The following is a 21,252-nucleotide window of genomic DNA, read 5'->3' as shown; positions in this document are numbered from 1 at the left end:
AATGTGTAAAAAGGGGGACGCTGTCTGCCGTAATGTGTAAAAAGGGGGACGTTGTCTGCCTTAATGTGTAAAAAGGGGGACGTTGTCTGCCTTAATGTGTAAAAAGGGGGACGTTGTCTGCCTTAATATGTAAAAAGGGGATGATGTCTGCTGTAATGTGTAAAAAAGGGGGACGTTGTCTGCCTTAATGTGTAAAAAGGGGACGCTGCCTGCCTTAATGTGTAAAAAGGGGGACGCTGTCTGCCGTAATGTGTAAAAAGGGGGACGCTGTCTGCCGTAATGTGTAAAAAGGGGGACGCTGTCTGCCGTAATGTGTAAAAAGGGGAATCTGTCCGCCGTAATGTGTAAGAGGGGCTGTACCTGGTGTAGTGGCGCTACTGTGCGGTGTAATTTGAATAATGGAGACTACTATAATATGTAATGTGAATTGGTATTATTTTGTTGCCACACCCCTTCCCCATGAAGCCACGCCCCTATATTTTTTACGCGCGCCTGCGGCACGCACTGACCATTTTTTACATAGAGGGGGGGGGGGGGGGGGGCGCCGATGCCCTATCTTGCACACAGCGCTAAAATGTCTAGTTACGGCACTGGCCCGCAGTATGTGCGCTCTTGCTAAGGTGTGTATTGCGCGGACATGGATGGCTCCACATCCTCCCACGATACCTGCATTCAAGGGTTTGGTAAATGATACCCTATTAAAAGACCGCTATGTATATATGAAATATAATGCCCTTACCAAATACGAGAAAATATGGTCTCCTTGGATCAATTCCACATACTCAGCCCTCGCCCTTCGGATTTAGGGGGCACTGACCGTCACCGTGGTGCGTTATTTGGGCCCTGAGGCGCTGAGCCGGACCTCTCTCTCTCCTTTATCGTAGTTTGTTTAATTATCTTGCTACTGCACCACACCTTACACACCTTAGGTCGACTAGGTTTGAGTTTGTTTAAGGGAGTTTTGTTTTGGGTTAGAGGGGTTGTGGGCTATAAATGGCCTACTAGACGGGGTATTTACAATAATGGTTTGGGGAGAAAATATCTAAAATGTTAAGTATGTGGATCATGATCTGTTTACGGACTTCAGAAAATATGTATTATGTGGGAAGGATGCACAGGAACAGCAATACGGGGAACGTCCTCTGTATATGTATACCCTTGGAGAGGAGTATGGTTCAGTTTAATGTGCAATGTCGAATGTGCTTCCCAGTGTACACTGAAATGTCTGTATCATTAATTATGTTGTTGAATAAAAATACTCTATAAAAAAAAAAAAAATACTTTGTTCTTTACATAGTTGAATGTGCTGACAACAAAATCACACAAAAATGATCAATGGAAATCAAATTTATTAACCCATGGAGGTCTGGATTTGGAGTCACCCTCAAAATTAAAGTGGAAAAACACACTACAGGCTGATCCAACTTTGATGTAATGTCCTTAAAACAAGTCAAAATGAGGCTCAGTAGTGTGTGTGGCCTCCACGTGCCTGTATGACCTCCCTACAACGCTTGGGCATGCTCCTGATGAGGTGGCGGATGGTCTCCTGAGGGATCTCCTCCCAGACCTGGACTAAAGCATCCGCCAATTCCCGGACAGTCTGTGGTGCAACGTGGCGTTGGTGGATGGAGCGAGACATGATGTCCCAGATGTGCTCAATTGGATTCAGGTCTGGGGAACGGGCGGGCCAGTCGATAGCATCAATACCTTCATCTTGCAGGAATTGCTGACACACTCCAGCCACATGAGGTCTAGCATTGTCTTGCATTAGGAGGAACCCAGGGCCAACCGCACCAGCATATGGTCTCACAAGGGGTCTGAGGATCTCATCTCGGTACCTAATGGCAGTCAGGCTACCTCTAGTGAGCACATGGAGGGCTGTGCGACCCCCCAAAGAAATGCCACCCCACACCAATACTGACCACTGCCAAACCGGTCATGCTGGAGGCAACAGAACGTTCTCCATGGCGTCTCCAGACTCTGTCACGTCTGTCACATGTGCTCAGTGAGAACCTGCTTTTATCTGTGAAGAGCACAGGGCGCCAGTGGCGAATTTGCCAATCTTGGTGTTCTCTGGCAAATGCCAAACGTCCTGCACGGTGTTGGGCTGTAAGCACAACCCCCACCTGTGGGCGTCGGGCCCTCATACCACCCTCATGGAGTCTGTTTCTGATCGTTTGAGTAGACACATGCACATTTGTGGCTTGCTGGAGGTCATTTTGCAGGGCTCTGGCAGTGCTCCTCCTTGCACAAAGGCGGAGGTAGCGGTCCTGCTGCTGGGTTGTTGCCCTCCTACGGCCTCCTCCACGTCTCCTGATGTACTGGCCTGTCTCCTGGTAGCGCCTCCATGCTCTGGACACTATGCTGACAGACACAGCAAACCTTCTTGCCACAGCTCGCATTGATGTGCCATCCTGGATGAGCTGCACTACCTGAGCCACTTTTGTGGGTTGTAGGGAGGTCATACAGGCACGTGGAGGCCACACACACTACTGAGCCTCATTTTGACTTGTTTTAAGGACATTACATCAAAGCTGGATCAGCCTGTAGTGTGTTTTTCCACTTTAATTTTGAGGGTGACTCCAAATCCAGACCTCCATGGGTTAATAAATTTGATTTCCATTGATCATTTTTGTGTGATTTTGTTGTCAGCACATTCAACTATGTAAAGAACAAAGTATTTAATAAGAATATTTCATTCATTCAGATCTAGGATGTGTTATTTTAGTGTTCCCTTTTTTTTTTGAGCAGTATATATATATATATATATATATATATATACACACATACATACATACATATATATATATATACACACACATGCACACTGTACATATACGCACATTCACACGCACAAAATATTCTATATAAACAACTTCAATAAAAAAAATTAAATGGGAGCAGCATGTCATGTGTTTTATTTTGACAAGTGGATGATATGGTGAGTTCAAAGTAGGACAGCTGTATTTTCTTTTTTAGCAATGAGAGGGGCATCTTAAAATTGTAAATATATATAAGTAAACTGTGCTTTAAAGTGTATCCGTCACCGACGCGCAAGCGAGGAAGCCATTTTGTGGGTGGGGCCAGTATCCATAGGAGTGCAGCTAACCGGTCTACATGGAAACCATGCAGTGATATTGCTGGACTCAAGCGATTTATTCGCATTATCATCAAGATAGGTGCAGCCCACAATATGGCACCACTGCATATAGGCACAAATGCTCCAGCTGCAGGCTAATTCCGGCATTTCCTGCTAACATGGCGGCAGGTGAGACACTTTTCCTCTAAAGTCAGAGAACCAATACTAGGTTAGCGACATCTCTGCAAGCACCCGCTGTAAGCTATGTTCTGTACAGTCCTGGACGTAAGTGATGAAATGCCGTAGTGTCAGGAGGAGGCGATGTACCGGCTGTGCGAGGTGTATTTGCTGACAGTGCGCTCGCAGTTTCTGTGCAGTTCTTCAATGTGAGAATTCAAGATCTTTTCAAAATCACCGGCCCGCTGGTTCTCCTCCCACAGGAATCGCTCCGCTGCCGATATGAAGGATCCTTCCTGGTCAGGCTGCAGTATGACAAGAAAAAGATTGTGATCTGTATTGTATGATTTTCTTACAATGGGGGGGCGGGGGGGGGGGGGGGAATTCTGTAACCCAAAATTCACATTTATGTAGCCTATCAATTCACTTAGTCTTCACCAGGTGCTAAAGATCAGTGACGTCATTGGCTCCTAGCGATAGGTGGAATATTCCTGAATGTTGGTACAGTATGCTGTGTGTACATGACAAGAAACAAACTTTGAATACCACCTGCTGGGAAGATGGACACAACCCCTGGGGATTGCCAGGCCGCACCTGACCTCTATTTTGGGAATTGAAAACACCAACTCAATGCCGTTCGTATTGAAGGGGCATCGTACAGCAGATCATATCTCCCAATTCTACCCGAATCTAGACAAATTCCTGAGAAATTCATGACTGTCCTCCATAAACCAGGTCCATTGGGAGGTACGTACAGTCTACAGCGATACACATTTGTCTCTGTGGATCCTTTTTAAAAATGCTTCAATTTTTTTCAGTTTTCAACAAAATTAGCTTTATTGGGCTGTATAGCTGGACAACAGAGTCTCTAGAGGCCAAACAGTACCTCCACTGCTGAGAGAAATTAGAGATGGTAGAGATATCATTTATTTTCCTGTCATAACTAGGCAAATAGACACATATCTGTTTTTGCATGGGCAAAATCTTCCCCATACAAAATTATCTTACAGCCGTCAGTCAGTATCTCCAGGGATCTGAGTAGCACTCAGCTGCACCTGTTTAGGGGTCTATTCAATTGAAGTCAGAACTGCCATCTAGTCGGAAAGACTGCAGTTTCTGACTTTTTTAGGTTGAATCATGATTCGATCTATTCAATGGGGCTGCCGTTTTTAGCCACGGATCCATGTGTTTTGGCTGCAAATCCGACAGGTTTTAGTCCCGTTTCGACAATGTCAATCAGACTTAAAAAAAAGTTGGATTGACATTGTCGAAAACAGGCAAAACCAGTCGGATTTGCCCGCAAATTGAATGCTGCATTGTCGGTGCCATGCATTGAATAGACCCCTGTTGAAGTCAAAAATATTACATAGAGAGAACATACAGACTCCACACATATGAGTCGCTATGCTTGCAAATACGCACAGCAATATATGGTAACATATGCATTTACACAGACATGCCACAGAGATAGATTCGACACATATTTCATACAGCACATAATTAACATATCAAGCGCCAGACATCATAATGTTTTAATTATATAATGGAGTAACGTCATGTATGTGTATTATTGGAGCAGAGCAAGATGGACATGTCGTGTTTGGTGTCACAGTAACCAGATTCATGTGTAGATTCATTTGATGCTTGTTATTAAGTTGTAGCACATTGCTATGAGTAGTTATGATTAAATGTATGAAAGCTAAAGTCACTCTTATTAGAACAATGGATATTCCAAGCATGTGATGGACAGGAAACTCATGCCAGCCCTTTTGATGTCTTCAAGGCTGAACCATGTTTGCATATGAACCGATCAGTGACTCATCATGAATGAGAAAGTTCCCTCCCCTAGACTAGTATGTGCACTCCCCCAAACTACACAGTGTATTGCTGAAGAGACACACAGAAGCGTGCCCTTTTCCCCTGGATCCTGAACGAGATGGGTTTCTGCCGATACTCTGCAGTGAGCATGGAGGGAGAGCTTAAGATGGAGGAGGGGGAGCACAGAAAGCATTGAGCAAAATATGGTAATTGTATCGCTGGCCATGTATGTATTTGATTTAGTTTGTATTAACTGCTTACTGTATAAATTGTAACCATGTAACTATATATATATATATATATATATATATATATATATATATATATATATATATATATATATACTGTACATTGTGATATATTGAATACATATCCTTTTAATAACAAATATATACATCAATGAGCTTTGGAACTCAGATAATGTGTGCGTGTATTGTTTTCTCTTAAGGGATGTAGTGTTTTGCGACGTACAGCGCACTTTTATCGTATATGGTAATAAGATGCGCCTGGCGTCCGCAGTATATATTAGAGCGGGCATTTTAAATATTTGTTAGAAAGCAATTTGGTATTTACACCCCTAAGGGGGTATCCAATTACAGGTGAAAAATCATTGGGAGTGAAAAACTGAAGTTTATCGACAATTTTTCCCCCCGGGCTATCCTATTAGGATGCCTGAAAAAAACAAAACATTTTCTTGCAAACACACAGTTTCAGTAAAACGTGTTTACGTGAGAAACAGATCTGGTTTTGCCCAAATACAGGGCTTTTCTCAGGGATTTGGTTTTGGCTTCCTGAGGCAGGTGAAACAATATGCCTGCGGCACGTGCCGGCTTAATCGGGGCTAATTGGATTGCCCCCAGCGATGCAATTACCTTTGGTAAATGGCCGCGGGTAATTGGATATCGCCCTATATCTTATTAGAAAATTGCGACTATACAAGATTTTTTGTAAGTTAAGTGGCGATAAAAAATATTTGTTATTGCTGAATCTTGATAAATATTAGCAGTAAAATGACAAATTCCTCTTAAACACAAGAATAATTCATAAAATTACTATATAAACCAGTACCATGACTTACAGCTGTGGTAGATTCGTTTTGCCGGTCACTAACAAAAACGAGAGAGAAATCTGTCAGATCCATCTCTGGAAATTGGCAGCCATTTTGTGCGATGGCTTCCAGAAATTCCTGGTTCACTAACAGGCTCCCAGCAGGCGTATCCCAGCCACTGCCGCATCCATCAAACTCACTGAGAAACGTTAGATTATTACTGGTGTTATTATTCAGGATCTTATTCTGGGTTTCTTCATTAAAAGATCTGTAATAAAAGCATAGAATTACGATGATTACATTTTACTACACATATTATATATCTCATACCCAAACTACTCCCCAAACCACTGACATGTGGTGAATTAATACACGGCTTTCTATGCATGCAATGAAGCAGCCTATGAAATCTTTAATGGAAATATTCCCATCGTCTGCTGAAATGTAAGACACGATCTGCGCTATAAGCTCTCGGGGTATTACAAAATGATGTAATTAGTATTTCTCTGTGCAAAGCATTCCACGTTCCTCGATAAAATTTGAAAACTCAGTTATACAGATATGTACTGTATAGGTGCACGTCGGGAGAGTAGTGGTACCTTAATATCTTGTTTTAGTCACCATGAAGACAAAAAAAAACAGAAACAAAGAAAAAAAATACCCAACGAGTAAGAAGCCTTCGATTTAGTAACCAATAGGCAGATGGGACACATTAGCACAAACTGCACAATGTGCCTGATTGATGTTTTTATCCCGATTGCAATGAGGATTTCATGGAAAAGTGAGTGACAGTAAGCGGCTTTTTTGAGGTGGTAACGGGGAGTTTACGTGGAGTGGTTGGGAAACGCAGGCGTGTAACGCCCATTTTTGGGGAGTGAATGTGCTGACTGCTGCGAGCTTGAACGTGCACAAACATGGCGTATGAGACGCTACTGATGTGTCCTATCTGCGTAGCCATACATCAACCCTTTGCTCCGATGTTCCTAATTTTTGAATGTAGGTCGCGAATGTGTACACAATTGCGAATAAGTTTGCGATGGCTCCAGTAAGAGTCTCTTTTCATTTCTGGACTGCAGCAGCACTTGCTAACATTAGCAATTCCGTAGCCTAGAAAATCGCAATTGCATCTGTGTACAAACACGAATTAGGCCCAATGTACAGTTATGTGTCCTCAATACGACATGTGGTGTGAGTGTGCCGAGCTGAGCGGTGTAGCATAGGAACTTTGGGGGTCATTCCAAGTTGATCGCTCGCTAGCAACTTTTTGCTGTGCTGCGATCAGATAGTTGCCGCCTATGGGGGAGTGTATTTTCGATTTGCAAGTGTGCGAACGCTTTTGCAGCCGACGGCACAAAAAAGTTTTGCAGTTTCTGAGCAGCTCTGGACTTACTCAGCCGCTGCGATCACTTCAGCCTGTCCGGTCCCGGAATTGACGTCAGACACCTGCCCTGCAAACGCTTGGACATGCCTGCGTTTTTCCAAACACTCCCAGAAAAACGGTCAGTTGCCACCCACAAATGCCTTCTTCCTGTCAATCTCCTTGTGATCGGCTGTGCAAATGGATTCTTCATTAAATCCATCGCCCAGCACCGATCCTCTTTGTACCCGTACGACGCGACTGCGCATTGCGGTGCATACGCATGCGCAGTTTTGCCGAGATTTAACCTGATCGCAGCGCTGCAAAAAGTTGTTAGCGAGCGATCAACTCGGAATGACCCCCTTTGTCTTTAGGTCTGCATCTAATTCACAGATGCAGATGCAGCAAAACTCCACTCACTCTGTACCAGAGCCACCGGGCTGCGACAATAGCGACACAGGAATTAGTTCTTAATACGTACAAAGTGGCAGGTGAAGCACAACAGAACTGGGTGTTAAATAAAGCTGCAGACGCTGCACTGCAGCACTTAATATACAGATTCAGACCCATTCGCACATAGGGGGTAATTCCAAGCTGATCGCAGCAGGAATTTTGTTAGCAGTTGGGCAAAACCATGTGCACTGCAGGGGAAAAAGACGCTCGAGCTGGCAGAGTCACGCGGGAGCTGGCGGCTCTCATGCATCTGACTATAACGTACTGAGGCTAGACCAGGAAGGACACATCTGTACATGTCAAAGTTAGGCCCTAAGGCAGAGGTCCGCAAATTCCATCATTACAGTCCAGGTTTTAATGCTATCCATGCTTGAGCACAGGTGACTTAATTAGTACCTCAGTTTGATTTTGCCAACTGGACTCTAGCATGAATATCCTTAAAACCTGGACTGCAGTGGCAGAGTTTGGAGCTACAGCATGGGGCACACAGATGGAGCATATTCGTATACAGCATGTCTCGGTAATGTCAGTAGCTCCTAGTGGATTGGCAAGCCGGGGTCACACGGATATCGGTACACTGCATACAGCTGTCAAGTTTGCTTTATAATGAGATGGTAATACCATTTTTGAGCAGAAGGGGCAGATGTGTGCTATTAAAGTCTGTCACAATTGCCACTGGAATGCCTAGTACAGACGTGTCCTCCTACAGTATTGCCCCAGTCACGCCAAACGGCCCTTTATGGTGTGCCAGTTACTGTGCGGCTGAGCTTGTGACGAGTGTCGTTTTCTCTTTTATATGCGTCTTTGTCGCAATGGGACAAAACCGATTTACAAGACTGCGCTGTTTCATTTGATATGAGACACTTCTATAGGGGTAATTCCAAGTTGATTGCAGCAGGACATTTTTTAGCAGTTGGGCAAAACCATGTGCACTGCAGGGGAGGCAGATATAACATGTGCAGAGAGAGTTATATTTGGGTGGGTTATTTTGTTTCTGTGCAGGGTAAATACTGGCTGCTTTATCTTTACACTGCAAATTAGATTGCAGATTGAACACACCCCACCCAAATCTAACTCTCTCTGCACATGTTATATCTGCCTCCCCTGCAGTGCACATGGTTTTGCCCAACTGCTAAAAAATTTCCTGCTGCAATCAACTTGGAATTACCCCTATAGAAGTGTCTCATATCAAATGAAACAGCGCAGTCTTGTAAATTGGTTTTGTCCGATTGCGACTAAGACGCATATAAAAGAGAAAACGACACTCGGCACAAGCTCAGCCGCACAGTAACTGGCACACCATAAAGGGCCGTTTGGCGTGACTGGGGCAATACTGTAGGAGGACACGTCTGTACTAGGCATTCCAGTGGCAATTGTGACAGACTTTAATAGCACACATCTGCCCCTTCTGCTCAAAAATGGTATTACCATCTCATTATAAAGCAAACTTGACAGCTGTACGCAGTGTACCGATATCCGTGTGACCCCGGCTTGCCAATCCACTAGGAGCTACTGACATTACCGAGACATGCTGTATACGAATATGCTCCATCTGTGTGCCCCATGCTGTAGCTCCAAACTCTGCCACTGCAGTCCAGGTTTTAAGGATATTCATGCTAGAGTCCAGTTGGCAAAATCAAACTGAGGTACTAATTAAGTCACCTGTGCTCAAGCATGGATAGCATTAAAACCTGGACTGTAATGATGGAATTTGGGGACCTCTGCCTTAGGGCCTAACTCTGACATGTACAGATGTGTCCTTCATGGTCTAGCCTCAGTACGTTATAGTCAGATGCATGAGAGCCGCCAGCTCCCGCGTGACTCGGCCAGCTCGAGCGTCTTTTTACCCTGAAAATGCGTCTTATTCACATCGATATGCAAATAAGACGCACAAGCAGACTATGCTTAGTAAAATGATATGCGGCATGTGTATGTTCTGTGTGCAACTGCTGCTGTATCTGTATACGAAATGCTACATTACAGTCAGTGGAATACACTGTAACATAGCATTTCGTATACAGATACAGCTGCAGTCCCACACAGAATTAGTAAATGCGCTCAGGACTAGAAGGGATGTTTCATGTGACTGCAGCAGCAACGAGGGAGTACAGTACACATCTGTACGTAAATCCAATGGTTTATGCACTGTATGTGTCCGAAGATGGGCCTCCTGCACATGTGCAGAACAGGTCTTGCGTCGTCACATGCAGTGAACCCTGAGCCGCAGAGTGCCGTTTGGGGGTGGGGAGTGGATGGAGCTGGGCAGTGTACCATAAAATGGGGGCGTGTTGTCCCGATTACTGGGAGTGCCTAGGCCAGGGTCTGGGGCCTTCCGATGCACAGTTCCTGGCCTCGACTACGCTGTTTCAAGAGCCAATCAGGATCAGGGTTACTCAGATGGCTGATGGACTCGCTGCTGAACCAATGCTGTGTCTTAGGAGGCACCACTTGGATCTGCGATGCTGACAGGAGGCATCTTTTTCCCTCAGGCACCTCCTGCTGCATTAGTCCAAAGATGCAGCAGAAATGTGAACTGCGCTTATCACCGACTCTTAGTCAGGTCACTAATCTTTACTGAATTTGTAGGCTGCACTCTAATAAATATTGGCGTCAGCCCACAACATGGCCGCCTTCTGTGTGTGTGTGTGTGTGTAAGGAACAGATAAACCAGAACTGTTCATTTATATAGCGTAACCCGACAATCGCCTTTCTGGTTATGTTTTGAACAGCTATTTTGCATGAGGTTTCTTCCCAAAGACCATCTGGGCTATGAGCACATTTTCTGAGGTAAGTTATAATAGAACAAAAGAACTTATACGAATGGATAGTGCGAAGCATACACAAAAAAGGGAAAAAACCTGACACAGACGATACCAAAGTAAAAAGCAATTCACAATAGTATCACGCAGTCCTGTATTATACATAACAAATACTATGCATGAATAATGTTTAAGCATTAATGTAGACTCTGCCCAGGAATCCCTCAGATCTGGATACACTGTGATTTTTCATTTTCCTAAATGACAGCCCGCGCCCATCTTATTCTATGTGCTAGGAACATTAATCGCATGTATTAGCATACATATCTCTGTATGTACAGGAGACATTAATCAGTAACCATGGTAAGTGCTCTGTGCAGTGCCCAGGATGCAGTAATGAGATGTCTGCACATAGATTATACTGCAGGTGATCCCTCACTGGCTTACATTAGGGCTAGGAACTGGTGTATTTAAATATATAATCAGTTGTTGATTTTACTATAGATGATCAGCAATCCGCACTGCTACTTGACCACAGGTGACGTCACTCTTAAAAGTAACCATGAGAGTAGGTGATATTAGAAAGTTACAGAGCCAGGCTGGTTTTGCCTATCCAATAATTGCAGATTTAAATCCTGATTTAAAATTAGAGTATTAAAAGATTTCATATTAAATACAGATAGAGTAGCAGTTAGTGTAACATTCTGAAATGTACCATAGTTATTTTTATAGAGTGCTCAATCAGTGTTTTCTTGTGGATACTAGTTCATTCAATAAACTACAACCCTTCAGTGAGGCCATATGCTTTTTTTCCCCCCTGATCTTAGTCTGTGCCAGTCTATCACCCAGCTCTCGGGAGGTCACAGGTGAGAGGAAGTGTGTTATACTGTAAATGTTCCACTCTGTTCACTACATCATATGTCCTGTGACTGTGGTTTCCATGGTAATCGCATGACAAATACTAATCTGTAAATCATTAATCACAGTATGACTCAAAACCCAAAGGAAAAACATACAACTGAAAGTGTCTGCAGGTAAACAGAGCAACTTGGGGTCACATGTAATAGTCCACAATATGCGGAAAGTCATACAAGTATCCCACAGTGCCGTCCATCTGGCACCGCCCACTTCAAGTAAAGTGAGTGGGCCGTGAGACAGATGACACAAATCGTGCTGATAGCCACGCCCCCCACTTTACAATGCCATTATTATTGGCTTTGTATAGCAGGGGTGGGGCTACAATGATCCAATCATGTTGGCATGCCCTCTGCACCGCCCACTCACTCTCCCCCACTGTGCCAACCTGGCTGCCCCCTCCCAGAGTCGGCAGCCAGAAAATAAGATTTTACTCACCGGTAAATCTATTTCTCGTAGTCCGTAGTGGATGCTGGGGACTCCGTAAGGACCATGGGGAATAGACGGGCTCCGCAGGAGACTGGGCACTCTAAGAAAGATTTAGTACTACTGGTGTGCACTAGCTCCTCCCTCTATGCCCCTCCTCCAGACCTCAGTTAAGGAAACTGTGCCCGGAAGAGCTGACATTACAAGGAAAGGATTTTGGAATCCAGGGTAAGACTCATACCAGCCACACCAATTACACCGTATAACTTGTGATAACATACCCAGTCAACAGTATGAACAACAACAGAGCATCAGACAAACCTGATGCAACCATAACATAACCCTTATTTAAGCAATAACTATATACAAGTATTGCAGAAGAAGTCCGCACTTGGGACGGGCGCCCAGCATCCACTACGGACTACGAGAAATAGATTTACCGGTGAGTAAAATCTTATTTTCTCTAACGTCCTAGTGGATGCTGGGGACTCCGTAAGGACCATGGGGATTATACCAAAGCTCCCAAACGGGCGGGAGAGTGCGGATGACTCTGCAGCACCGAATGAGCAAACACAAGGTCCTCCTCAGCCAGGGTATCAAACTTGTAGAACTTTGCAAAAGTGTTTGAACCCGACCAAGTAGCTGCTCGGCAAAGCTGTAATGCCGAGATCCCTCGGGCAGCCGGCCAAGAAGTGCCCACTTTCCTTGTGGAATGGGCTTTTACGGATTTTGGAGGCGGCAAGCCAGCCGCAGAATGAGCCTGCTGAATCGTTTTACAGATCCAGCGAGCAATAGTTGGCTTTGAAGCAGGAGCACCCAGCTTGTTGGATGCATTCAGGATAAACAGCGAGTCAGGTTTCCTGACTCCAGCCGTTCTGGCTTCATAAATCTTCAAAGCCCTGGCTACATCTAGTAACTTGGAATCCTCCAAGTCACGAGTAGCCGCAGGCACCACAATAGGTTGGTTCAAATGAAAAGATGACACCACCTTTGGCAGAAATTGCGGACGAGTCCGTAATTCTGCCCTGTCCATATGGAAAACCAGATAGGGGCTTTTACATGACAAAGCCGCCAATTCTGACACACGCCTAGCCGAAGCTAAGGCCAATAGCATGACCACTTTCCACGTGAGATATTTTAACTCCACGGTCTTAAGCGGCTCAAACCAGTGAGATTTCAAGAAACTCAACACCACGTTAAGATCCCAAGGTGCCACTGGTGGCACAAAAAGGGGGCTGAATATGCAGCACTCCCTTTACAATGAAAGAAAATGGATAGGGCCGAAATCTGGACCTTAATGGACCCCAATTCTAGGCCCAAAGTCACTCCCGACTGTAGGAAGTGAAGGAAACGGCCCAGCTGGAATTCCTCTGTAGAGGCATTCCTGGCCTCACACCTAGCAACATATTTTCGCCGTATACGGTGGTAATGTTTAGCCGTCACGTCCTTCCTAGCCCTCATCAGCGTAGGAATAACCTCATCCGGAATCCCTCTTTTCTACTAGGATCCGGCGTCCAACCGCCATGCCGTCAAACGCAGCTGCGGTAAGTCTTGGAACATACAAGGTCCCTGCTGCAACAGATCCTGCCCTAGAGGCAGAGGCCATGGGTCCTACGTGAGCATTTCTTGCATCTCTGGATACCAAGTCCTTCTTGGCCAATCCGGAACAATGAGTATTGTTCTCACTCCTCTTTTCCTTATGATTCTCAGCACCTTGGGTAAGAGAGGAAGAGGAGGAAACATCAACCGACTGGAACATCCACGGTGTCACCAGTGCGTCTACAGCTATCGCCTGAGAGTCTCTTGACCTGGCGCAATACCTCTGTAGCTTTTTGTTGAGGCGGGATGCCATCATGTCCACCTGTGGCAGTTCCCACCGACCTACAATCTGCGCGAAGACTTCTTGATGAAGTCCCCACTCTCCCGGGTGGAGGTCGTGCCTGCTGAGGAAGTCTGCTTCCCAGTTGTCCACTCCCGGAATGAACACTGCTGACAGTGCGCTTACGTGATTCTCCGCCCAGCGAAGAATTCTGGTGGCTTCTACCATCGCCACCCTGCTCCTTGTGCCGCCTTGGCGGTTTACATGAGCCACTGCGGTGATATTGTCTGACTGAATCAGAACCGGTTGGTCGCGAAGTATGGTCTCCGCTTGACTTAGGGCGTTGTATATGGCCCTTAGTTCCAGGATATTGATGTGAAGGCAGGTCTCCTGCCTTGACCACAGCCCTTGGAAATTTCCTCCCTGTGTGACTGCCCCCCACCCTCGGAGGCTTGCATCCGTGGTCACCAGGACCCAGTCCTGAATGCCGAATCTGCGACCTTCGAGAAGGTGAGCACTCTGCAGCCACCACAGGAGAGACACCCTGGCTCTGGGGGATAGGGTGATTAACCGATGCATCTGAAGATGTGATCCGGACCACTTGTCCAGTAAGTCCCATTGGAAGGTCCTCGTATGGAACCTGCCGAAGGGAATGGCCTTGTATGATGCCACCCTCCTTCCCAGGACTCGAGTTCAGTGATGCACTGACACCTGTTTTGGTTTTAATAGATTCCTGACCAGTGTAACGAGCTCCTGAGCTCTCTCTATCGGGCGATAAACCCTTTTCTGGTCTGTGTCTAGGATCATGCCTAGGAGAGGCAGATGAGCGGTAAGAACCAACTGCGACTTTGGAATATATAGAATCCAGCCGTGTTGCCGTTACACTTCCAGAGAAAGTGATACGCTGTTTAGCAACTGCTCTCTTGATCTCGCTTTTATGAGGAGATCGTCCAAGTACGTGATAATAGTGACACCTTGCTTCCGCAGGAGCACCATCATTTCCACCATTACCTCGGTGAATATTCTCAAGGCCGTGGAGAGACCAAACGGCAACGTCTGAAATTGGTAATGACAATCCCGTACCGCAATTCTGAGGTACGCCTGATGAGGTGGATAAATGGGGACATGAAGGTATGCATCCTTTATGTCCCGAGTCACCATAAAATCTCCCCCTTTCAGGCTTGCAATGACCGCTCTTAGCGATTCCATCTTGAACTTGAACCTTTTCAGGTATATGTTCAGGGATTTTAAATTCAATATGGGTCCGACCGAACAGTCTGGTTTCGGGACTACAACATGGTCGAATAATAACCCCCTCCTTGTTGAAGGAGGGGAACCTTGACCACCACCTGTTGAAGATACAATTTGTGAATTGCAGTTAACACTGTTTCCCTCTAGTGGAGGGAAGCCGGCAGGGCCGTCGGTGAGGGGGCATCTTCTCAAAGTCCAGCTTGTATCCCTGAGACACAATATCTATTGCCCAGGGATCTAAGAGGGAGTGAACCCACTTGTGGCTGAACTTATGAAGGCGTGCCCCCACCGGGCCTAGCTCCGCCTGTGGAGCCCCAGCGACATGCGGTGGATTTTTGTAGAGGCCGGGGAGGACTTCTGTTCCTGGGAACTAGCTGTGTTGTGCAGCTTCTTTCCTCTGCCCCCGCCTCTGGCAAGAAAGGACGCACCTCAGACTTTCTTGTTTCTTTATTCGAAAGGCTGCATTTGATAATGTCGTGCTTTCCTAGGCTGTGCAGGAATATAAGGCAAAATATCAGAATTACCAGCTATAGCTGTGGAGACCAGGTCCGAGAACCCTTCTCCACACAATCCTCAGCCTTCCATATGCCTCTTAAGTCGGCATCATCTGTCCATTGCATATTCTACAGGCTACATAGCTTTGACTCTAGGACCCAGTATACTCATGTCTCTTTGGGCATGTTTTATATATACATATCTCTTAAGACAGCATCTTTAATATATATATATATATCTCTATATATACATATATATATCTATATGCATACTAGGGTCTCAATCTCTGCTAATAAGGTACCTGTCCACGCTGCCACAGCGCTATAAACCCATGCCGACACAATCGCCGGTCTGAGTAGTGTACCAGAATGTGCACGCTATCTGCAGGATCCCTGAGAATAGCTAGTGCTACCTTCTGGACAAACGTGACACCCTAGTGGAAGATACCCATCACATCCTGGCCATAGTGGGGAAAGGATACTGACTGAGAATTCTTTGTGGGAAGCTGCAGTCTCTTGTCTGGAGATTCCCGCTCTTTTTCCCCATGAGAGGAGGGAAATTTACCTCCGCTTTCTTCCCCTTAACATGTGTACCCTTGTGTCAGGGACAAATGAGTCATCAGTGATATGCAAGTCATCTTTTATTACAATAATCATATATTGAATACCTTTCTGCCATTTTGGCTGTAACTTTGCATTATCGTAGTCGACACTGGAGTCAAACTCCGTGTCGATATCAGTGTTTATTATTTTGGATAGTGAGCATTGTGAGACTCTGAAGGTCTCTGTGACATAGGGACAGACATGGGTAGATTTCCTGTCTGTTTTCCAATCTTTTGTGCAATAAATTCACCTTAGCACTTACACATATCCAAACAGGTGTCGGCGTTGTCGACGGAGACACCCTCTCACACACATATTTGCTCTATCTCCTCCTTAGGGGAGCCTTTTACCTCAGACATGTTGACACACACGTACCGACACACCACACACACAGGGGATGCTCTATTTGAAGACAGTTCCCCCACAAGGCCCTTTGGAGAGACAGAGAGAGAGTATGCCAGCACACACCCTAGCGCTATATGACCCAGGAATCACACAGTAACTTAGTGTTAACCCAGTAGCTGCTGTATGTATTGTTTTTACGCCAAATTTATGTGCCCCCCCTCTCTTTTTACCCTTTCTACCGTGAGTCTGCAGGGGAGAGCCTGGGGAGCTTCCTCTCAGCGGACCTGTGGAGAGAAAATGGCGCTGGTGAGTGCTGAGGAAGAAGGCCCCGCCCCATTAGCGGCGGGCTTCTGTCCCGCGATTTTGTGTGAAATTAATGGCGGGGGCTCATGCACATAACAGTGTCCAACTGTATATATGCTGCTTTTGCCAGGAGGTACTTAATTGCTGCCCAGGGCGCCCCCCCCCTGCGCCCTGCACCCTACAGTGACCGGAGTGTGTGGGTGTAATGTGGGAGCAATGGCGCACAGCTGCAGTGATGTGCGCTACCTCATATGAAGACAGGAGTCTTCTGCCGCCGATTTTGACGTCTTCTTGCTTCAACCCGCCGGCTTCTGTCTTCTGGCTCTGCGAGGGGGACGGCGGCGCGGCTCCGGGAACGGACGACCAAGGTTAGGTTCCTGTGTTCGATCCCTCTGGAGCTAATGGTGTCCAGTAGCCTAAGAAGCGCAACCTAGCCGCAGTTAGTAGGTTTGCTTCTCTCCCCTCAGTCCCACGTAGCAGAGAGTCTGTTGCCAGCAGAAGCTCTCTGAAAATAAAAAACCTAACTAAAATACTTTCTTATTAGCAAGCTCAGGAGAGCTCACTAAAATGCACCCAGCTCTGTCCGGGCACAGATTCTAACTGAGGTCTGAAGGAGGGGCATAGAGGGAGGAGCCAGTGCACACCAGTAGTACTAAATCTTTCTTAGAGTGCCCAGTCTCCTGCGGAGCCCATCTATTCCCCATGGTCCTTACGGAGTCCCCGGCATCCACTAGGACGTTAGAGAAAATATTCTTGGGGGCATCTTGCACCCCCCCCGATCTACACAGGACCCCAATGTAATTGTACCACCTCACCCTCGAGTTTTAACAGATGCTCCAGGGGCCATATATACACACTGGCATTTTTGCCACCCCTACCCACACAGAGATCAGCCAGAGAGTGTTTGGGTGGGAACTAAGTTTCCCTCATCGCACTTTTGATTCTGGTGCATGCGATCCAGAGTGCCATGCATTTGGTTCAGTTGCTCCTTACACATTGCCATGTTTCTGTGGACATCTGTCCCACAAAACATCACTAGGCACTAGTTACTGACAAAAAACAACATTTCTTTTCTTTATATATCCTCATATGAACTGTTTTTAGGTCATTCACACTTAGTATATACACAACAGGGGATCACCTAGCTTGAGAAAAGCTATCCATCCCAGACACACAAGGCTGAGATTTCCTATCAATAGAAGTATGAAAGTGAGAATTGGGAGCGTTATGTCAGTGAACGTCTCTTGCAGGCATTTAACAGAAAACAAAATTGCACTTGTGGCTTGGCGGCTGTTGCGTAGTTAGCGCCATGGGCTGCTAAGGGCATGCTGAGAGTCCAAGGTACACATGAGACAGAGCTTCGTGTTACACCTGTCTCTGCTGTGTGGGAACACTGTGCTGTACCTGTGTTGTTCCTGTAGGCTCTGTGCTCTGGTGGCATGTCTCTGCCAGGGCTCAGCCTTCATCCTCTCTGGCTCCTCGGGCTGTATGTTCTGCACGCTGGAACAGTACTTCCCCAGTCTTTCCTGCTCTGGGGGCGCAGTACAGGAGTCTGAGGGGATCATTTCTGCTGCGGACTTCAGCACCTGTAAGATGTTATACACAGTCATAAACCTCCTAGTCCAAAGGCAAATGAAGGGGGGGTTTCCGGTTGCCCGGAAACCCCCCTCCTCTTGGCATGTGGCTCAAGTTATGACAAGAGCAATGATATTTAATACAATTACTAGAACTGCTGCACATGCCCCGTGGTAGCAGATTCTTCTACAAAGTTTGCTGTGTGTGGTTCTGAGTCCTCCAATCAGCACGCTGGACCAGACAGTAGCTACCAGGAAGAAGAGACAGGAGCCTTACCATGAGATGGGAGAATGTGTGCTTAGAAAGACCAGTACTGCTTCCATTATGTTTGTGTATTTATTTATTATGGTATGTGTAACCTTTTCCTGACCACTTATCTTATTTATATGATATAAATATGTTTGCTATAGCCTATACTAGAGACCATCTATAGTGTTAGATATTAATGCTGTATTCCATACAGTTACATTAATGTCCAGGGTCGATATTAGGTTCTTCTACTGCTCCCCCAGACTCCCGCACATTTTGAAACCCCCCCTCTAGAAGTCCTGCGTTTGCCAGTGTCCTAGTCATCTAGTAACACACGTCACAAACACATTCTAGAACACAAAAAAACATAGCTGCAATTTACATGAACATACTGTATATAACATTCTGTAAAGTTTTTCTCTTTAGTTAAATAAAAACCACGTCACCCCCCACATTGTGTATAGTGCAAGTTACAGTTAAACTTTGAAAACTTTTCTTTTTTTTAGCAGCTGTAAGCAACATGCAAAATAGTTTTCAATGCAAAAACCTTTGACAATAATACTCACCATAAACGCTAATGCTCCTCATACAGTCACAATGCATAACGAGTCTAGACTATCCAATAAAAGTAACAATAACCAAATGGTGTCACGAGAGCCAGATTATACCCAGCATACCATCTCTTTGTGTCCTTATTAAGCAAAACATCACAAACGCGCCATGCATCTGGCGATCCCAGCTGACCAAGCATATATGTACTTGATGACTGATAAAGGCCATGCCCTCATATAGCGAGTATGTGAGGCACGGAGAGCCAGACGCACAGCGCTACCAATCAGGGAGAGGCAAGTAACGTACCGGTGGCTCTAGTGTATAGATACAGGTCTCATACCAGTGGGAGACAAATAATTATTGGCCTAGGATGTTATTGCAGCCACTGTATATTTATTCACTTTCTCCGAGTTGGTGACACAGGTGTAGGAGACACTATTGTGTTAGGGCATCAGTGTGATAAAACGGGGTTAGCTCATTATACATCATACAGTATATATATATATATATATATATATATATATATATATACGTAGCAAGGGTACCGGCACTCCGTCTCCAGGCTGTATAGGTGCCTCGGTGCCTCCAATGCAGTGCTGGGCAGCAAGGCAATATAGTGTAGAGGAGAAGAGTGGCACTCGAACGGACTTCTTACTTCACATAAACAGAATGGGCGCCGCACGCCACAATGGGTTAACGTTTCAGTTTTATTTTACAAAACTTTCGTCAGAACAAGAAATAATACAAAACAGCTTACCTTTATACTTTAAAACACCCGTGAAGACACCCACATGGAGACAGGAACCGCTGGACGCAGGGCCGGTGACGTCACGCTCCCGCGACGTGCGCTCATCTGCGCCTGTGCCGGACCCTTCGTTTCCTAGCAACATGTAAAACAATCGTGAAAAAACCATCACCATAACAACTGACTGTCAGGCCGCACTGTTATACACTCTATGATGCCACACAGCCAACTAATGGGCTGAAACTTGTAATAGGCTTACTGCAAGGCCCGCAGCTATGCACAGCTATAGCAAACAAGTATAGGCACACTTTAGCCACATTGCGCTATAAACTCATAGATCATGTCCCCCCGAATGTCAGAGGTGGCGATAGAGGCAGGAGGCTACTGCAACTGGAGGCGCGATGGATCCATTTATTGGACACTGTGGCTCCCAGAGGACTGAACGAGCAATTGAATCTTAATTGTTTTGTCTAATCATCCTGTTCTCGTTTTTATTATATATACTTGTTTGCTATAGCTGTGCATAGCTGCGGGCCTTGCAGTAAGCCTATTACAAGTTTCAGCCCATTAGTTGGCTGTGTGGCATCATAGAGTGTATAACAGTGCGGCCTGACAGTCAGTTGTTATGGTGATGGTTTTTTCACGATTGTTTTACATGTTGCTAGGAAACGAAGGGTCCGGCACAGGCGCAGATGAGCGCACGTCGCGGGAGCGTGACGTCACCGGCCCTGCGTCCAGCGGTTCCTGTCTCCATGTGGGTGTCTTCACGGGTGTTTTAAAGTATAAAGGTAAGCTGTTTTGTATTATTTCTTGTTCTGACGAAAGTTTTGTAAAATAAAACTGAAACGTTAACCCATTGTGGCGTGCGGCGCCCATTCTGTTTATGTGAAGTAAGAAGTCCGTTCGAGTGCCACTCTTCTCCTCTACACTATATATATATATATATATATATTTTATTGGTTTATTTTTCTTCTCTTAATGGGATACCTAGTTGGATGGCATTACTGAAGAAAACTAAATGGGTGAGGTGGACCAAGTTTCCAGGTGTCCTGTGTGTCATACAGTGAGTGGGGTGTCTCGGATAACCAATGTGACCCCAAACATCGGGTTACATTGGTTGTAACACGGTCTGTGAAGCAGGTTAGCTGGTCTTTGCATAGTGCTGTCACTAACGTGACGCTCCCACAGTCTGTGCAGCAGGTTACCGTGTGGTTGGTGGTGGAACAATACTAAAGAATGGGAGCAAAGTTTCAAGGTACAAATCTGGAGGATCAGCTGCCAATT

The 21,252-nt window shown here is 45.7% G+C and overlaps 1 protein-coding gene across 2 annotated transcripts in view; it reads right to left on the bottom strand.

Annotated features, from left to right (window-relative positions):
* Positions 1–2,890: 2,890 nt before the first annotated feature.
* The window catches only part of DEUP1 (deuterosome assembly protein 1), a 98,904-nt gene continuing 80,542 nt past the window's right edge, over positions 2,891–21,252 (bottom strand). For both annotated transcript variants that reach the window (XM_063951430.1, XM_063951431.1), the window contains exons 11-13: positions 18,252–18,433; positions 6,153–6,390; positions 2,891–3,561 (exon numbers count right to left, since the gene is read on the bottom strand). In XM_063951430.1, the coding sequence (XP_063807500.1) occupies positions 3,388–3,561; positions 6,153–6,390; positions 18,252–18,433 (594 nt within the window). In that variant the 3' untranslated portion in view covers positions 2,891–3,387. The remainder of the gene's footprint in view (positions 3,562–6,152; positions 6,391–18,251; positions 18,434–21,252) is intronic.

This window comes from Pseudophryne corroboree, chromosome 2 (genome assembly GCF_028390025.1).
Source record: "Pseudophryne corroboree isolate aPseCor3 chromosome 2, aPseCor3.hap2, whole genome shotgun sequence".
Classification (NCBI taxonomy): domain Eukaryota; kingdom Metazoa; phylum Chordata; class Amphibia; order Anura; family Myobatrachidae; genus Pseudophryne; species Pseudophryne corroboree.
This window is presented reverse-complemented; position numbering and strand designations above follow the sequence as displayed.